At 43.3% G+C, this 20,824-nt stretch overlaps 1 protein-coding gene across 10 annotated transcripts in view; it reads right to left on the bottom strand.

Annotated features, from left to right (window-relative positions):
• Foxp1 (forkhead box P1) overlaps positions 1-20,824 on the bottom strand; it is a 388,377-nt gene that overhangs the window by 80,429 nt on the left and 287,124 nt on the right. For 6 of the 10 annotated variants that reach the window (XM_032906025.1, XM_032906021.1, XM_032906022.1 and 3 more), the window contains 3 exons: positions 10,286-10,423; positions 9,145-9,233; positions 3,569-3,729 (listed from right to left, as the gene is read on the bottom strand). In XM_032906025.1, the coding sequence (XP_032761916.1) occupies positions 3,569-3,729; positions 9,145-9,233; positions 10,286-10,423 (388 nt within the window). Of the gene's footprint in view, positions 1-3,568; positions 3,730-9,143; positions 9,234-10,285; positions 10,424-20,824 lie in introns of all 10 variants that reach the window. The other 4 variants (XM_032906024.1, XM_032906031.1, XM_032906023.1 and 1 more) reach the window with 3 other exon arrangements.

Genomic DNA, 20,824 nt, shown 5'->3' with positions numbered 1-20,824 from the left:
GTCCACTCTTTAGGTTATGGTTCGTAATGCTATCAAAATTACGGTTATGAAATAGCAACGGAGATAATTTTATGGTTGGGGCTCACCACGATATGAGGAGCTAAATTAAGGGGTTGCAGCATTAGGAAGGCTGAGAATGGCTGCTCTGGAGTAATCTGAAAAGAAAACATTCTACTATAAAGTCCAGCGGGGGAAAGGCCTTTAAAAAAACCATTCGCCGAGCCTATACGTTCGGGCTTACACACGGGTTTAAAGTAGCTTCTCGAAGCCGAGAAGGAGCTGCAGAAGAATCCTGATGGTTTTATTAGAGTCGGCAACCCCTAACCCTTGCACCTCACTACCATTTTCTTCTTCTTCTTCTCGTCCCCCTCCCAGGACAACCTGCCCCTTCATTATAAAAGAAAATGCAGGCACAGGTTTAAAAAATGTATGTTGTGGGGACAGTTGACAGATTACTGGTCGTGGAACTCAATTTTACAACCCCAGGTATCGCTGGCTCCAAGACAAACAGTGGATCAACCTTTCTCTGTCCTTGTACATCCGTACCCAGGTGACCATGTTCAAGCAAGCAGAAAGTTGATTTAAACCTCGTAATGACATCAGTTTTAAGCCATCATCACTAGGATAAAAAAGAATTGTGTTGTAGCTCAACGTGACTGAATGCTCTCCAGCCACTTTGCAAAGGAGACTGGGGAGACCAAGGGGAGCTCTTGCTTTACAAAAACACAGCACTGACTGCGGGCCACTTTATACCCAGGGTCTGATGCTGGTAATGCAGACGTTTACATCCATGCCATCTCGGGGGCACACACAGACACCCCTCAGTCTTTTACATATGCTTCCTCCTCATGTTGCAGGCGCTAATAGTTATAGTAGACTGCTAAGCACATCCATCAGTGCCACAGCCAGCGAACTGCCTGCGGTGTCTCCGATGTGTTGCTGTGCAGATCACACTGCATGCATCACCATGTTCACGTCTTTCACATTACACATGCGCTTGTCTTGCCACTGCCGATTTGCCCTCTTTTGGACAGCTCAACTGATGTACTGTAACAATGAACCTCGGTGAGCAAACTTAACAGTATAGGAGCAGGAGGGGGCGAGGGGAGAGAGGTGGGTGGGTGGGTGGGGAGATGAGGGGAGGAAGCTTCAGTCTGGTGGGTGTGTCAGAACAGCCTGCCATGTTTCCAACAATAAACCATAGGGTGTAATTAATGCAGGTTATAGCATTATGGAAGCACAGAAATGCATTAGCCGACGTGTCCTTCCTTTGCCCTGTGCTCAGTTCCCACCCCGGCCTTCTGGACAGCTATGGAAGCGATGCCTCTCATATACCAAACAGCTCAGCAGACAAGGCAAGGGCAGGTGGGAGGGCAGGAGGAAGTGAAAGGAGGAAAAAGCCACAGGCTGAGCATTAAAGGCAAAGAAAACAACAACAAAACCCGTAAGGGACAGATGTTGGGTGTGGCTGACTCAGGAGACAAAACCTAAACAGACACGCCCCACTGAACACCAAAAATTTCAAGACGAATGACTACCTCTTCGGCAGCACAAAAGAGACCCATTATTCTCACAATAAAGGGCAGTTGAACCCCAAACTTAGGAAGCTGTGGCTACCATCCGCCCAGGGGCAACCACACAGAAAGCACTGCAGGCCTAAGGACGTGGACTCTGCAGCACTGCACGCAGTCATTCTTGGGTATCTGAAGGATCCCCCTGTAGACACCAAGGTACACAGAGGCTCCAATCCCCCATGTAACAAGGTACGGCATGAACAGGATGGTGTGGGACACAGCTAACATCTCAGCCGTTGTTCAGGGGCGTGGGATCCTATCCAAGGCCAGCCTTGGATTACAAAGTGAGAGAGTCTGGCTGGAAAGAAAGAAAAAAAAAAAGGCAAAGAGGAAGAAAGGGAGAAAGAAATGAAAGGAAAAGAGGAAGGGAGAAAGAAATGAAAGGAAAAGACAGGATGGTATGGCATTTGAAAGAATGCATACGTTTAAATTTAAAGAAGCCCTTCGTTACCCATGGCACTTAATGTCATGTGAATACTTAAACCATTGGTATGTAGTACTGTTGGCTGGAAGAACAAAAAAAAAATCACCTGTGCGTCCGTTTCTGTCATTCAATGTGTACTTGGTAGGCTGAGAGTGTGCACTGTGCAGGCACGGACAGGGACAAGGCCTTTAAACAGAGTCATGGTACACCTACATGCTCCCCTTCATCCTCCCCCGGCCACATCCTCCTCCTTCCTGCTTCCTTTCTCGGTCTTGAGTAAATCAGAGCTGATTATACACACAAGGTCTCCTAAGAACACCTATGGATTCCCTTTGCCTCGGATGGCAGCAGCTTTTCAAGATATCTAAGGGCTGGTTAAATGCACTGACTGCTCCCCAGGAGAGCTCAGGTTGGATTCCCAGCACCCATAAGGCAGCTCACAACCATCTTTAACTCCAGTTCGAGAGAACCTGATGCCCTCTTCTGGCCTCCATGGGTACTGCACGTACATGGTGCACAGACATATATGCGTGTAAAACAAACAAACTAACTAACTAACTAACTAACTAACAAATAACAACCACAAAAACCCACACCAAAACTCCTTGAAACTTTTCAAGGAATCAAAGTTAAAAAAAAAAGAAAAAACAACTGGAAATGAGCTCAAAATCAGCCAAACAAAAGGTAAAAATAAGCAGAAACAAAAGATAACCCACTGATTTTTAGAATTCAGATTGATTTTTTAACATCTATGATGGAAATGAAATTGAATGTGCTTGAATACTAGGAAAAATGGTACTTAGAGGGCCGAAGAGATGGCTCAGCGATTAAGAGCACCGGCTGCTGTTCCCTAGGACCTGGCATGGATTCCTAGCACCCACGTGGCAGATTACAACTATCTGTGACTCCGGACCCAGGGGATCTGACACCTTCTCCTGGCCTCTACACGCATCGGGCACACACATATAGGTAAAATACCTGTACAAACTAAAACACAATAATAAACTTTTTAAGTGGTATTTATATAAAATATTACAATATTTAAACGAGGAGCCAATCATCATGGCATACAGCCGTGGAGGCAGGAGGATTTTAAGCCCCAGGTTAGCCTAAGCTATGTCAGAGACCCTATCAGAAAGGGAGAGGAGGAAGAAAGAGAAGGGCCATGTTGCAGAGGCAGAGAGGAAGAAGGAAAGAAGAAAAGAACTTCTCATGTTATAAAACATGTCTTAATATGGCTACGGAGTGTGTTTCGAGAACACGCGGAACTGAAATGCAGACGGACTGCATTGAAATGCTCAGTGAGTACATGGAGCATCTGATTTCCTTCTCCCTACACTGCAGCAGGGCCCCTGTGATCATTCAGACCCCTGACTCTTCCTCTGGACACCAACAGGCTCCGCAAGGGCCCATCTGCTCTGCTGTTCGCTGGCTAATATCTCTCTGTGCATATTTCAGGTCAGTAGATCCCTGCCTCCCAAGCAGGTAGAGATCAAGAGACACCCCATCCCCTCTGCCAGCCCTGTCCACAGAGCTGCCTCCCATGTAATCCCCTGCAATGGACGCTTACCTTGAGCAAGAGGTTGGAGGGGAAGGGCAGGCTGCCCGGGCTGAATTGTTAGAAGGCCTTGCCGCTGGAGAGACAAGAGGTGCTGCTGCTGCAGCTGCTGCATCTGAAGAAGCTGCTGCTGGAAAGCCAACTGCTGGGTAGCCACCTGCTGCTGCTGCTGCGAGAAAGAGTGAGGAGCAGAAATGAGACAAGACAGCGGACAATTCCTGGTGAAGGTTCAGAGTGGGCGCGTTTTAAAACTCACCGCCATCTTCAGAAAGCTGAGGGCTGCCACCTCAGCTTGGTGGAGGGCTCAGTGTCAGGGTTTGAAAGGGACACAATACCATGAAAGCAAGGGTATGTGTGGGTCTGTGTTAACTTTTTTGCTGCCCACCTCAGCAAAAGGATTCCTTTGACGAGCCTGCTTTCCTGACCACAGGGAAAGCATGAGTTCTGTAGTCGAGACATGAACTTTTGAGACTTTGAAATCTGCAATTATTCACACTAGAAAGGAGACGGCATCCTTCTGGTCTGGAGGGATTTGAACCCTGAACCCTTGAGGTGTAAAAAGAATCAGGAGCCCCTCTCCCTGCCTGCACTAGCAAGGGTCTTTAACTACTGCTTACTACTTCTGACATAAATAAATGAGAAAAAATCAGACCTTTGAAGAAGAAAAACTTCATCTAATATCGTTAATTAGCCATGACAAACGATGAAATAACATTGTAAATCTTTCATAGAAACAGCCACTAGATTTTAATTACGCACATTCATAATTTAGCAAACAACATCATACTCCACCACGGGTGTTTAATATGAGCAGGCGCTCCAAGCTTTAGATCCTTAAGTTGGCTTGAGTTTCAACCTCAGGTTGTCCCGAGTCCCCCGCCCGCTTTGTTCTTAGAAAGGAGGGGCTTTATGATATGATAAATATCTCTGTTGACTGCACAATGACAGGAGGAAAACTTTTGTTGTGTAAAACATCAATACATCATTCCTGTGTTTGGCAGGCTTTGCCCCAGCCAAAAAAAATTAATGTAGATTTCCTCAGTAATTATCTGAGTGATAGAAAGATAATACGGTGCAGGAATACAATAAATAGAAGGAAATTATCTAATATCCTTAATCTGCTAGGAATCATATCGAGGTGGAGGTCTTGGCTACATTATGGCTAACAATTAAAAAGAAAAAATTAACCCTTTCCAAACTGAATTCCTCTGCCTCCCGCCCCCACCAAAAAAAAAAAAAAAAATCTTTAAGGAACACACAGGAGCTCTTAATTCTGAATATTATTCCAAAGGTCAGTGATGTCTTGGCCATGAGGCGATCGCCCAGTGTTGGGAGAGCCTGCCTGCTCTGCTTAATAACAATACTTTACAAACAACCACATTCACTTAACCTAACACATGACCTTGATCTGATATGGCCATGAAATGGTGCGTGCACCAAGACCTTCTGATGGAAAGTTCAAAGGAAGAGAAAAATGGTGGTTTCCTTTTGGCCTCTGTGCAGTTTATTTTACAGGAAAAAAAAAAAGGGGGGAAAAAAAGCCATCATCCTCATATTAGTAACCAATTTCAGACTTACCGCCACGCCACTGAGAAAGTTAATTGAGTTTCACTCCAAAAAAAAAAACAAAAAACAAATTCTATACCACTGACAACAAAAATTTAAATAAATTTAAATCAAAAGCCAGTACTTTCATTTTAAGAACAGCATGCAGAAAATGATCCAATTGTTCTCACCCCTTCCCAAGTTACCACATTAATGTGAAACCCAGTGATAGTTATATTTGTGTCAAAAGGATTTTTTTCACTTCTTCAACAGATATTAACTCATGACATTAAAGAAGGGGGACACTGACACAGTCAAGGTCTGGGGAATCAGCCACTGTTGAGGTCAAATATAAAGGGGGGATGGAGGCCAGGGAGGGTGCTTCCTGCCTCACTGTAAGTGAATGTTTAAAAACTGTGTATTTATATAAAATGACTGATACCGTTTGCTGTTGTCTGTGGCCATCCCTAGGAAAGTGCCCATGAAAGCTGTCCGCATTTGAAAAGCCAGGATATAAAAGTATACAAGGCCCATTGTCCAAAGAAGAATTTAAAAGCAACACTGGTTGCCAAACTGTGCTCCCCACCCAGTTACCAAACACAGGATACGAGTCCGTTTGTTTACCTCTCACAGTTGAATGCATACAAAAAAGGTCTCCACACAGTCCCCGACAGGTCAGCAGTCAGTGTTAAAATGCTCAAATGCTCTGATAAACCTTTCGTTTCGGGTCCCCTCCCTAGAGCTGCAGTCAAAGGTCTGTTTTCCTTTCTTTGGCTACTCCCTACTGCCTAACATAAACTGTCATAACTGCCCAGGACAAACGGCCCTTTTAAAACAATCAACTCTGCCACCTCATCACACAGGATGGCACCCCCCCCCACACACACACACACACACGCCCTGCTTCATTTTAAAATGAATTCTGCCATCTACTTCTCCAACTGCCCCAGTCCAGGATCCAGGAGCTGTCCCTTCCATAGTGTACCTGGGTACACCTCTGACACCATCAGCAAAACCCTAACTCCAAAGGAGCATCTTGGGTCTGGTTCAGTGTGATGTTGAACTTCCCAGGGAGGAAGTGTATACAACTTTAAGGAAAAAAAAAAATCACAAATGCACTGTGCCCTGGCGATGGGGCCAGACATAACCAAAACATGGGGGAAGACAGGAGAGGAGGTACCTGACTACAGAAAACAATGAGTCCCTAATCACAGCTCATTCGGCAAAAGAGTAAGACGCTTGCTCCATCTGCAGATGTCTATGTTCAAACCTTGTCAAAATTATCACCACCAGGCCATACCACACAGCTGCCACCAACTTGACTCTTTCAGTACAGCACAGAAGGACCATCAGCTGCATGATGATTTGGGGACAGGAGCCCTTGACATCTCAGAGAAGCAGGATCTCCCACCTACTAGTGTAACAGTCCAGGGCACTGTGAACACACAGTGAAATCCAAGGGCACTATTCTGACTCCACTTGTCTGCCTTCCTCTAGGAAGGTTAAGGTCACATATCTCCTGGGTCACTGAACCATGGACCACAGCAGGCCCAGTGTCCTCAAGATGGGATAAAAAAAAAAAACAAAAAGCAAAAACAAAACAAAACAAAACAAAACAAAACAACAACAACAACAACAACAACAAAAACCCACTACGATGCTCCTTTCTTTGCCCACGGACACAACATGCTCAGTTCGCCATCATTCTCTGCTCAAACTCAGATGCCGGTATATTATGTTTGTTTCCCCTTCCTGACAACAGCACTTGGGGAACTCTTCTGCTGGCGAACTTCCCCCGCTCCATGTCTTTCTGGAGCCCTCAGAGCGCCTCTGAACTTTCCTGTCTTCCCAGCACGCGGATGTGCTTTCCAAACTCTGTCTACAAGACCAAATAAGAGGTTAATCATCAGTGGCGATGGGAAGGAAGAACGCAGCCCCTGGTAACTGATAAGAGTGGCCGAGGCGGCCCCTTTTTAGTGTGTCTTCAAATGGAGAGTTAAAGATCTTTAAAAAACTAAATTTTGACGCCTTTGAAAAGAAAGAAGCACAAAATAACAACAGGGGGTTATTGCCTGCAAGCCACGGGGGAGAAACTCCATAATTCTTCTTCTCCCTTTTGAAGGCTGTGAGAAATCTGATTCAAAAAAGCAACAGCAGACGGGGAAACCTCTTGAGGCTGTAACCATTTCCTGTGATCATGCATAATGTGCTTCAAAAGTGGGTTTTTACCAATTCTGTTGATCAATTGCACCTCCTTCATAGCCCTTCTTTTCTCTGCTGTGTTTACATCTGATGTGACTCAGTGACAAGCACTGTCTGAGACTGTGAAACAGGCCTGTCATGTTGATTTATGGGCGCATCAAACCCCAACTTGTCCAAACTGAAGCTCGCAGTTCATTAATTAGAGAGTTGTGACTTTGAAGTCAGCTTTCAGACTGTGGTTTTTAACATTTGGCTTAATTTATATGCTCTTGAATGTGGATCTCTAAGGGGAAAAACTGAAATTCCCTCCTTGTCTTTGAACTTCTTTTGACCGCACAATAATCATTTCTTTGTCCGGAGTGATGCCTGCAATCCCAGAGTCATTAAGGCACATTGAACTGCCACTGATGAGTAAGCCCGGCTGAATTAGAAAAACAGCCAAGAAAACAAAGCTGAGAGCCTTCTGCAGGGTGATATCTCACAATTACATGCCTTCCCTCCCCGTGCCATTTCCATTTTAATTACTGTTAGTCCTTTAGATTTACATTTTAGACACTTTTTAATCTGCTCCCTTTTTTATTAGAGTAGCGCCCGGTAGCGAGCCAAGGTCCTTAAGGTTGTGTCAGCATTTTCATTAATATGCCTCCTCCCCTTTACCCCAAAACTGCCCCTGCTCCGCAGGGGGTTTACAAGCAGCCTGCTAAACAGGACTCCCGGGTGGGGAGACTTGGCAGAGCATAGAAAGCATACCCAATTTGTGTGAAGGGAGGAGCCGGCATAGGGAGAGAAACCTGGGTGACTCCCATGTGTAAAACCAGCATCCGTCCTCCTGTGAGGGACAGGGATGTGGAGGCAGTCACCTGGCAAGACTCCCTCCACAGAGCAAAAGTGGCTGTGCAGGGCTGCCAGAGAAGCCAAGGAAAGAGGGCAGGATGCTATCCTGGAACTACGTATTTGGTGGTTACAAGGGAGAGATTCTTAAGCCAAAGCTCTGGGCCACTGTGAAAATGTGGAGGGCTGGGAGGATAGCCTCCTACCTAGGCACAGTGGCACTCAAAGGGCTCTCAGAAGTGACAGCACCCTCAGACTCATGGTGACATGCAGAAGGCGAGGTGGGAACCCCTGGGGACATCCCATGGTGCATGGGTGCATGGGCAGAGCAGCCAAATGCAATACATTATAAACACTACGGGGAACCGGTACACAGAGGTAAACACGGTGTCGGGGGGGGGGGTTGGGGGGGTTGGGGGGGGGGGGGGGGGTTTTGCTGCTGTTTTGTTTTGCTCGGCTAAGTGCAGATGAGTCCCCTAACTTAACTCGTGTACACACATCAGGCGACTAGGACACGCTCAACATGCGTGAGGTGAAATCAAGATAGCGGTGTTTAATCGTGTTCTAAATGCCTCCATTGCCCGTCTAACCTCACAAGAAGGTAGCTGGCCGAGGCAGAGGGCCATCGCCACCTGCCCAAACGCTTGAGTTGGTAACGCAAGCAAACAAACCGACGGACAATCAAATGGTGAGAAGCAGTACGTGTGCATCCTCTTTCAATGCTGTCCCTCCCCACCCCAGCTGTATGCTGGCCCTCAGCTGGGTCAAATGGAGCCCAGAACACTGCTCAGGGTGCTGTCCCCACACAGAGGGACACTGCAGTGGCTAATGTAAAGTAAGGAATCCGGAGATCTTAGCACAAACAGGACAATAACTCTCCGTCTGAAAGCCGAGAACCAATCGAGTCAGCTGAGTCGGGCAATTATTTAAAAGATGAATGACAGTTTAATAGCCACTAGATAGTCCCCGGAGATCTGTGGTCTGAAAGTAAAATAGGCATCATCCATACCTCTTTCGGCTGTTTTCCAGCATGTTGCTGTTGGAGGAGTTGAAGCTGCAACTGTTCCTGTTGTTTCTTGTAAAATTCTTGAAGCTGCTGCTACAAGAGAGAGAGGAGGGGACGGTAAGTAACGGAAGACCTCGACCCACCGTTCCCTTCCATGCCACGCACAAACTGTGATATGAAAAATAGCATCCTTTTATCTGGAATGGCCTGACCTTTTACTTTGAAACCCGACAATAAATTGAACGCACGCTGACTATTCTTGGCATTAAGGTCTGAGAAGTAATCTCAAAAATGAACTGATGAAGAAAAACATACCATTTTCTACACAAATTAATTAAAATAAAGCCAGGGATGACCTTTGATTGCACCACAAAGCTGAGATGGCCTTGTAGGGTCTGGTCAGTCTCTGGCTCAGGTTTCCTAAACTATGGGAAGTGTGGCGAGAAGGGCCCCACACTTGGATGATTCAACAGTGTTGGGGACATCCTTCCAAGTCCTATCCTCATTGTTATATGGTAGTAATGTCTATCCCTGTAGCGTCTGTCTGTCGGGTTTAGGTCGCTTCTTGAGTCTGAGTCTTATGTCCCTGACAAACAAGGACAGCCACAAGTTTATCCGAGCATCAGCATGAGTGAAAAAGTAAACTCTGCCCTGAAATTAATGAACTCAGAGATGCTCCCTTCCCCGTGTAAGGGGGCGGGGGGGGGGAGCACATCTTTAAAGGTAAGCTTTGGGGTTGAAACAGGGACTTGGAGAGCTGGCTGTATAAACTTGCCTCCAATGTGTATGTACCTCACGCTGCTTTGGTTCATGCCATCTGGAAGCCTCTTGGCTTACCAAATAAAAGACTGAAAAGCCCTCTAAGCCTGCAAGATCTTTTTCTACTAAGTCCTATTACAGCCCTCATCTCGGTCCATGGGGCAGTCTCCAGACTGGAGTCCTGAACATGTGACATCATTCCAGTCCTTCAGGGGCACAGACGCTACACTTATCACCCAGGAATAGGGGGCTGGGTGGGGATTCTGTCCCAGTTGGCCTGCCATATTCATTCTTCAACAGAGAAAGCAACTGGATGGGTGGAGGGGAACTGGATCTGCGTTGTGGGGGTCTGGGTTCTGCAGGGCGGGCAGGAGGAAGACAATTACCTGTTGAAGCATGAGGGCCTGCTGTTGCTGGAGGAGAACCTGGAGCTGCTGTGGGCTCAGCACTTGCTGCTGGAGGATCTGCTGCATTTGTTGAGGAGTGATAACCTGAGGTGTCATCATAGCCACTGACACGGGAACCTAGAACATTAATGAAGTGTCAATAGGAAGTGAGGAAGCCACATACCCACAGCCCCACAGGTTCAGTCTTCTTCAAGAACTGACTTGAACATAATTCCCCATGTACGTATGGCAAAGAGATACAACAAGCTCAGATCCTATGCAAACCCTTGTGCAATTAAGATTATCAATTGTATTCTGATATTGTCGCTGGGTATCGAACTCAGGGCATCACAGATGCTGGGTGAGTCAAGAAATGTGAAAGAAAACCTTGCAGCCAGGATGGGTTCTGGCCAACCTTACAAGCAGAGTAGAGAGCACACCTTAACAAACGTTAGCAGGATTAGGGACAGATCCATCCTTGTTCTCTTTAACGTCAGATCTCTAGTCAAAATGAGCTGTCAGGAAGTTAACCCACACTTTATTTTTTGTTTTAGGGAGGATGTTAAGGAGAACCAGCAGCTTTGTAGTCACGGCGGGCATGGTCCACTTCACTTGTGGACAGTGATTTTCAGGATCAAGGATGCTTAGCCCTGCTGGTGGCAGAACCTTGGACACACCTTCTGAACTGAAACCACAGACCCTTCCCGGGATGCCTTTTACCCTGCCTTATTCCCCCAGCATACAGATGTCTCAATTCTTTCCTATTACGTGTGATACCGGTAAAAGCCGCTTTCCATGACATTTCAGTGACAAACAGCTACAGTGATGAACTTGATAGCATTTCGTATTTGCAACTGTTAACACGCTTCTGCACGGGCATCTCTGCAAGGAACCTGCACACTGTATCTGAAAGGATGATGTCTTGTTCAGATAAAACACTGACATTAAAATGACAGGCTGTCTTGGCCAAGGTTACACAAATTGTATTCAAGCGGATACCTAATGACAACGCTACGGATTCTGCGAGCTTTCTAGAATGTAATTTAGCTATTCAAAATAATCACCGCGCTTGTGTTTAATTTTCAGGCTACATGAGAACCATTTTGTCAGTCCCTGTACTCCAAAAGATACTTCAGAAAAAAAAAAAAAATCACGCCCCACCCCATAAAAAGATAAGAAAATAAAAAGAAAGGAAAATCACATACATGCAATAAAAGAAAGACAAGAGCCAAATGTCTCCTAAGAGTAATATTTAAGCATCTTACTTTTCTTCGGTTTTTAAGCAAATATACCAGCAAGAAGCTAGAAGCTGTAAGGGATATATATTGTTAGAAAGGCTCTGCTGTCATCTCGTGTATTACAATAAAAGGTAATAACATGTTTTGCACTTTGCCTGTGCACCACTTAAAAAAAAAAATCCTGCAGACAATAGCTGATCGAAGATAAAAGATTAAAAAAAAAATCTTTTGGGGGAACAGTAAGCAAAAGAGAGAAACGGAGTGTTAATTTTATGTAACATAATGTCTTAATATGCAGTTTATCTTGACTTTTTCACATGACTTGCCCTGTCATTTGCATAGCGAGCTCTCATTCCTAATTTCACACTCATTATGCACTGATGTCCCGATTTCTCAGCATCACTAATTTTGATGAACTAAAAATGGTTCCTGAAGGTCAGACTCACATACAGTGAGCCTTCTCCCCCTGTTGTGGTGGTGTGTTGTGTGTTGCAGGGCATCTGGGGCAGTTCGTGTGCAAGTTTCACATGTTTAGAAAACACAAGCTAGAACACTCCGAAAATGTCATTAACCCAACCCAGGGAGGTCATCCATGAATTCTTCCTATTGCAGTGGTCTTTTAAGTGTAGATGTAGTTACACTGTAATTTAAAACAGATGGGCAAGTCTGAATATTTTTATATGCAAAAAGGGACAGATGTATATGAATGGATAAATTATCCTTTTAAAAAGATAATTCGCAGCATGAAATACCACCAATGATTGGAACACTGAACTTGCGTACAGTCTAGGGCAAACGCCAAGAAGACATTAGGAAAACATCTAACCATCTACGCATTAATTCCAATTAGTCGACTTTGTCTTCATCCAGGAGAAACTTTCTGAATTTTTAAACGTGCGCCGGGTGCCAACTGCTATCTTCGGAGCCCCTGAAGCCCACATCTCACAATAGAAGTTTACTCTTCCTTGAGAGTCTCAGAGCCATACAGGAGGCTCGCTGAAGCAAACAAAGGAGCCATGTTTGGGATTTCGTTCTCTCTCTGCATTTCTTGGATGACGTACAACACAAATACTCGTGAGCCAAACGTCTAATGGCAATGGACAGGAAAACAGACAGGAACAGGGTGGTGTAAAATCTGAACTGGTGCTGATCACAAGCCTAAGAGAACCATGGCAGGGAAACAGTACAGAAACAACCACCTCGTCATCGTTTTTAAAAGAGATCCCAAACCCCTGTGCTAGAAAGTGGCACAGGTAGGTTGGGGGGAAGGGTTGATGGACACACTATAGGGGCTACATAGATGTATGAATACTGCATCCCTTTCAACGGATAAAGAGTGTGTCCTACAGTGTATACATTACCCCTAAATAAAGGTGATTTAAACAACTGTAGGTAATGTGTTCATTTTACTGGGTACTTTTTTAATCAAAAATTTTAAAGCCTTTTATTTTTAGGCATGGTAAAAAAAATAGTATTTTTTTTTTAAACGAGAAACACCACGGCCCCTTGACTGTCAAAAAAAAAAAAAAAAAAGGGTGACCAGGGGAAGACTGACAGGTGCGGGTAATTTTTAAATCCTCGCAGAGAGCCAATGGTTTCCAGCTCCTTTTCCCACAGTTACTTCTTCATTGTTGGCAGTCGAGCTGCAGAACAGTAGAATGAACTTGACTCTCCCCTGCTTGTTCCCTTTGGACACTTTGATGGAGGGTCTGATGAGTAATAAAACGCTTCAAGCAGCAGGCGCAGCCCAGCCAGGGACAGGCACAAGAAGCCTGAGTAACCCTTCCTCGGAGTGAAGCGGTTTCTGAGTAATCAGAAGTGGGCCATTATATCCTGATAGCTTGAACTTGGCTTTTACCATCTGAAACCACGGTCTCACACCAGTTAGCTCCCAGCCACCAAAGTGGGCAAGGGAGCTTCATTTACAAATGCAGTAGAACAAATTTTAGCTGCCCCTCCACCCCCTTCAAGCTTCTGCTCCAACATATTATTAGGACAAGAGGCTATATAGCAAGGTTTCAGAAAAGTATCCGAATGGAACAGAAACAAGGGGGGGGGGAGCACAGTTTAAGGTTGTAACTACTCGAGAATTATGGCCTATATATACACTCCCTAATTCCCAGTGTCCAGCTTTCTCATGTACCCAGTGCCTACTCATACTAGAAATCAGAGGGCATGCAGGACCAGCGAGGGGCTATTACAGCCCACACTTTATTACCCATTACTACTGAGGTCATTAACAGCAAGAGTGATTGTCGCAGCCCTCACCTATTGATCACTGTAACTGCTATCATTTAATCCCGTGTTGAATGTCTGGAGAGCAGCTAAAGGCGCACGAGAGAGAGTGGTTTAGCATTGAGAAATATGGCCAAAGCTTAGGAATTACACTTTGATTCATAAAATCTAGCCAGTGGTTTAAATCAATAGTATTTAAAACAGTCATGTGAGTTTTTAAACTACAGCTGTCTAATATTTATAGGGCCCTCATTGGAAGTGTTCCACAAAAACTAAACTTCGCCCCCCCACACACAACCCCCAACTCCCTGACAACCCACCTTACCCTCCTGGAGTTAAAAGTCATTTCTGATGCCTCATGTAGCTAACAAGGGCTTGGGCCATATCCGGGAATTGAAGCTAATTTCTTGATTTTTTTTTCCTCAGAAGATAATTTAAATATAAGGCAAAGAAAAAAAATTATCCCTGTATTATAGCTGTGTGGAGCTGTATGAACTCACAATGAATCACAGGAGGCAGTTTATGAAGACCTAGCATGATTCTGTCTAGCTGCCTTCAGGGATCAGAAATTCGAATAAAACTTCTGGCAGACATTTAAAGCATTGGAAAACTCGACTTAAAGACACATGCACACCCACAGTTAACACTCTTTATTTGAGCTTCCAGGGGACAGTGTGAATTTAAAAAAAAAAAAAGAAAGAAAGAAAGAAAGAAAAAAAAAGAAAGAAAGTAAAACCAGTGCAGGATCTAATGCTGACTGATAGCAGTGGGGTGTGGCCCATCCCAGGTGCACGCAAACCCGCCTGAATGGCAGAAATACAGCTGTGCTTGGCCATCTGAGCGTGGCTAGTACGGGCCTGCTGCCGCTTAATACCAGCAACTAGAGAAGCATCTTGAGCACTAGTGACTGCTGGTAACGGCTCAAGCAAAGCTGGCATTGGTCTTCCCCTCCTCTCTACCGCTGGAATGTTTGCAGACTATTAAACAATGCACTCTGCTTTCTGTTTTCTCTTACTTGGGGGTGGGGGGTGGGTGGGGGATGGGGAATGGTGAGGAGGGGTGTTAAGATTTCAAAAGCAAACAAACAAACAATTAAGAAAAAAAAACCCACCCTCCTAGAAACAATACTTGGTTCTAATCTAGGAGACAATTGAAGGAATTGGGTGGGAGGCAAGATGACACAATATAAATACTGACAATAACATGCTATCATTTCTTTCTCTCCCTTTCCTTTACACCGAAGTTAACTGCAAGTAAACACTGGCCAGCATAAACACACATAGACTTTGTCCACTCACATCCTCTCCTAATTATTGTGTGTACAAATCAGATAACAGGGCTGGTCAAAAGGAAACACTGTTTTCATGTACTGTCTACCACAGTAATTCCACTAAATTATTTTCAAAGAATTATTTGGGAACTATTTTCCAACCTCTAATCATGAGCCACATGGATGGCCCCAGAAACTCACTTGCCTTCCACACTTGGAGCAGTACTTGGGTGGCAGCCGATGTGGTTAGGCCATGTCACCCAGTCAGCCACATAACGAGAGAAAAACAAATTAAATTAGAAGGCTCTAGAATGCCAAACAAAAGCAAACAAACAAATAGAAAAAAAAAGGCTCTATTTTAAGAAAAAAAAAGGAATTATGCCCAATTTTCTAGGATCATAAGGAAGTTAACTTGTATGTGTACCAGTAAGCACCTGGGAAAATATAGGCCAGGTTTCAGAATTAATAGCTAATAGATACAATCGATCAGCAGACACCAAAGGGCAGGGAAATTCTATTCTATGTCACTAAAAAATAAAATAAAATAAAATTGAAAAACAACAAAACAAGCAAACAAAACCAGCTGAACTCAGATCAAGCACCGTGCAAGGTCTGTATCACAAAATGGGGAAAATGTATTTCTGACATAATATTTCTGTCTTAAAAGAAAAAAAGAAAGAAAGAAAGAAAGAAACAAGGCATAGTATTCATGTGGAAAGTACAATTCTCTTTCATTGTGGAATGCTGCTCTTTGTGTAACTCTTTTAGACTTAGCTATTTTACCATAATACTGTGCAAAGCATTAAGGCAGGTAATGGTAATTATATTAATGTAAAAATCATCTAAGCACTCGCTCATCAGCTCACTGTTCTCTCAGCAACAATGCAGCCACCTATTAAAATTTTAGCAAAAAAAAAAAAAGGCCTCTTTAAAATGCAATTAGCATTTCATTTTTTATCATTTTGTTTATTACATTCTATCAAAGAGAGGCTATCTTCCTTTTGCAAGAATTGTTAAGGCTAATACTCGCCTGCCAGTCAGGAGTTACTTCAGGTTAGCAACCCCAAGAAGCTACGCCTTGCAGAGCTGAGCTCTTTTGGTCTTTACATTAAAGACAAATGGTAAATTTTCTATTTGTCTACAGCGCAGGGAGTGGCTGGAAGCTGCACTGTGCTTCTCTACCCTTTCCCAGGCAAGCAAGGCTTTGCCACTAAGTGCCAGCCTAATTGTTTTAGCTCTAATAAATATCAGCTTCATTTGCATAAAAATGTAAAGTTTACATAAATTAAATCGCTTCTCCCATTAGCAATTGTTAAATACAGGAGACAATGAGAGCTGCACATGAAAATAATCACTTGCTAAGAACTAATCTCTTCAACCTCAAAACCACTATTACTTATTTATTTATTGTTGTTGTTGTTATTATTATTACCATTATTACTATTTAAATCGAGAAAAATGCTTTCCCTTTCCCTCCTCAATCTTCTTTTCCCCAAAGTGGGCTGGGAAACTATTTAGAGTGAGTGAGTAAAATACACTGACACTTCATATTAACCAAAACAACAAAATCATTTTTAAGGGCTGAGAACAACGGGAGGGAGGTGGGGGCGACTAGTCCAGAAAGTTCCTTAGAAAAGATTTGGCCCACAAATCTTTTAAACTCTTGAAGGGACAGGGAAGAGACTTTAGCTAAGTTAAGGTCTCTTAAACTGAAACATTATCACAAACAATGAAATAGAGAGCAACTACATCCACCCTGTTGAGAAATGTGTACCATTAAAGCAAGCAAGGAAAATCTATAGATAGTTTTAAATCATGGGTTACTCTTACACGGGGAAAAATTAAATGTTTACCTTCCCCCTAGAAAAGATTTTTTTTCAAAACTAACAATTAAATGGATTGGTCTCCTTACTTCAAAGATACTAGCCCAAAAAAATGTGAGAGACTAAGTACAGATAGATAGATAGATAGATAGATAGATAGATAGATAGATAGATAGATAGATAGATAGGCCCAAATTAATTACTCCAAAGTTGAATACGGATTTACCAAGGCACTCCCATTCTCCTTCTACCTTTTCAAGAATTACTTATGCAGTTTCTCACGCATAACACCAACACCTTCACCTGATACATCACAGTTAAGCTAAGGGGTGCAAATGAGATTCTAATGAGGAAAAACATCAGTTGCTTCTTTGACAATTTCTCCCTTCATTGATTTATTTCTAATAAAGACAAAAAACCCAACCGGAAGCTTCCTACATGTGAAGGGTCAAAATACAATTTAAAAAAAAAAAAAAAAAGGCCTTGTAATATCAGCTCAAATGAGGGGACCCGTGAAGACCTGCCTCATGAAGTGGCGTGACAATTAGGAACTGAACAAAAAGCTATCTTCAGGGACGAGAAAGAAAAAAAGAAAAAAGAAAGAAAAAAGTAAAAGAAAGAAATTAAGCTGCCACAACTGTAACAGGTTAGATGAAAAAAAAAAATCAAATTTTAATGTATTCTCCCCTGTGTCATCTTGTTTTGTCAAGGCATCAAATAGAATTGGGAAGTACAAAATAACAAGCCCCTGAGAAATCACAGAGGCTGACCTTTTTGATGTTGTTGATTTACCTTGTTCTCAGTTATTTGAACAATGATGTTTCAGATTTGAGGGCAAGATAAAGCTTCAGAATTAAAACATGATAGCGCGGTATCTGACCAGCTGTGAGCAGCTCACCAGCAGCCAGCCTACACTTCCACTGAGCAGCTGCTTTAACCCAATGTGAGCACGAGGCCCTGACGCAGGGGCTTGAGAATCCTTCTTTCACTCTAAATTAATTTCCTCCCCAAACAACTGCCAGGTTGGAGGAAGGACTCAGAAAAGGGTCTCCCTTCTTATCACCTAAAAGGAGAGGCCCAGGTTAGCTCTGTCCAGTAACCCAAGGCCCCATGTTGTACAGATAGATGATCAGCCAATGGAGGACCTGAGTTTTCTGTGTTCTATTGGGGGCAGGGGGCCACTGAATGCAGAAGACAGGCACTCTGGAATGACTCAAAGACAGTTTTCAAGGAACGCCATACTGTCCCCACCAAAAAGAAAACAAAACTCACACCAAACCACAGTTTTAGCTTACAGGGTCAAGACTCTGCAAATACACCGCTGCAGGTAAGCATTAAGTTATAGACTTCTTGCCCCGATTCTAACCCTAGAGTACAGCTGGACATCTCACCAGGCAACACAAACGCAAGCCTTCTATGAACTCTTAGGACAAGGACCCATGCAGAATGATTTCTATATGTAAGCAGCTTCCACCAAGGCACATCCTGAAACAAAAGGATGCGAGCAGATAAAAACATCTGTTTTAAAGACTATAAAGGTAAACAAGCACTGGATATTATAAAGACCAAGACGTTTAGCAAGGCTATTTGATGATTGTAACTCCTTGTTACTGAGTGCAGAGCTCAACACGCAACACACAGAGACGCACAATGTATGCCTTTAGTCACTCTAACCTTTTCTGGTCAACTGTTGCTACGGTTTTTCCTTGACTGTAAATCACAAGGAACTACCCCAAGGGGCTTCTCACTGATCGCTGTTTCCCCGGTTACTCTGAGTGTCGTTTCAAAGTTCCCCTTAGTGATATTCATCCACAGCGAAACCACATAATAAAATGAGTTTCTCTAAGCTTCCTTTTTTTGCCAATACAAACTGTACTCAATTTTTTTTAGTATGAGCTGAGAATCTGGCCACCACATTCCCTCCTGATTGTCACAGAGACACAGTAATTCAAACGTCACCCCCGCCACGTTAGCCACGACAAAGCTGGACTCTGATTGCTTTTAATTCATCTAGATTTTAATTTCCCTGTCTCTTGCCATTGTGTGGAGGCTAAGCTGAAAAGTTGCAGAACTGGTCAGTGTCATAAAGGAGTTTATCTTTCAAGTGACAGGTCCTGACAATGTGCAAATGTAAGGCTCTGATGGAGAGGGTTTGTTTTTAAGGTACATTTAACTGCAAACAAAAAAAAAATTTTTTTTTCCAAATCAAGTATTCCTATCATAAGCTTTCTGATGACTTACAGTTTACCAACTGAGCAACGTTACACAACAGTGCATGCCTTTAGATGCACTGCTTTAGCTGGTGGAGATTTAATTAAGATCACAGCCTCTAAAATCCCTGTCAAATGAAAATTCAGAGAAGACAATACTCTATATGGCTTCATGTACCATGCTGCCATTCCATCCCTGAAAAAATATGAGTTAATCCACGTTTCTATGGCTGCAGACGAAAAGTTCACTAATTTTATTTTCTTCTGACACTTGGGTTGTTTTCTATTGTTTGCCATAAGATCCCTCCCTTCCAGGGAGGGAAGTGGGGGGAGAAAAAAAAAAAAACCCGGAGAGTGAGACATGCTGCAGAAAATGCCGTTGACATTATTATCCGACATTATCATAGCTCAGCTATGATGTCATCAATTTTCATATAAGCAACCCCAAACTCCAAAGTTTCATCTGATGAAATGTGTTTATTAAAAAGCACAACACAAAAGCCTACCGTCTATCCATTACTTGGATTAAGTCACTGGCAGGCCCTGCTTCCTATTCCTTTAAATGGTCAACTTTCTGTTAGACAAGCTGCAAGGCAGATTTGGGGAGGAAAGGTAGTTTTTTCAGGCGAACTGGCAAACAGAAAGTCCTCTCCTAGTATTCTGTAAGGAGTCCCTAGGGTTGGAAAACAAGTGTCTTTGATACATTTTGATTTCTTCTACACTAGAATTGGCCTGTGCTAATTTACCTTATCGGGGTTGGGGAGGGGGTGGGGGGGGGCGGCTGAGTGGTGTTTAACATAGTCAAATGCAATTTTAATTTGCATCGTTTTGATGTTTGGTTGCTTATGTCATGCCTTCAAAATGACAGGTGCTTGCAGTTTTACTCTTGACGGCTACTACACAAATAACTGTCTTGCCTGAAAGGGCTAATGCAGTACTAATGAACAATAAATCAACTTTGATTATCAAGTGTCAGCCTACAGAGTTCTATCACATCCCAGTGACACTGGCAGCTAGTGTCTGGGCAGGCAGTCTGTATTTCGGTTTCATTTTTACACACTTTTCACTTAAATGTGTCAGGCAGCTACAAAGAACCACATAAAATATAGAGGCTTTCCTCCTCCCCCTCCCCCAAAATTGTCTGCAAAAATTGCTCATCTCAATTTGCTTTCCTGAGTGATGAATCCGAAATATCCAAGATATACTGCTATTCTCATAAGCAGCAACAGCAACAGCACAACATCAAACCCTGATGTGGAATCTCAAGCTGATTGTGACTGACGACTCCAACACTAACAGGCGACTTTAAAACACTTTACCGCATACACCTCCTTAAACTGCACATATATATCCTCATGGAAATCTCACAAACAAACAAACAAACAAACAAACAAACAAAGCAAAAAGGACCACCTCGGAACTAAAGAAGCCACTTGCACCTTTAACTGGAAAAAAATGAAATCGTCTTTTTACCCTAACTTCCTAATGATAAAACACATGTAAGCTTTTTTTTTCCTTAGGCAGATTAGTCACTGATAGTATGATTCACATTTCCTGTTATCAGCCTTATTTTCCCCCAAATGTGTCACTTTCAGAATGTTGGAATCTATGGAAATGAGGTGATTTGCATTTTTAAATGGGCTTGATTAGAACATTTGGTCTGTGTGGACGAGCATAAAACAATTATCAGACATTTTAGTTGTAACCGGAAGGCCTTGAAGGAGTTAACCCCAGGGAGGAAGACACTACATGTGCTGTGCTCT

This window comes from Rattus rattus, chromosome 6 (assembly GCF_011064425.1).
Source record: "Rattus rattus isolate New Zealand chromosome 6, Rrattus_CSIRO_v1, whole genome shotgun sequence".
NCBI lineage: Eukaryota > Metazoa > Chordata > Mammalia > Rodentia > Muridae > Rattus > Rattus rattus.
This window is presented reverse-complemented; position numbering and strand designations above follow the sequence as displayed.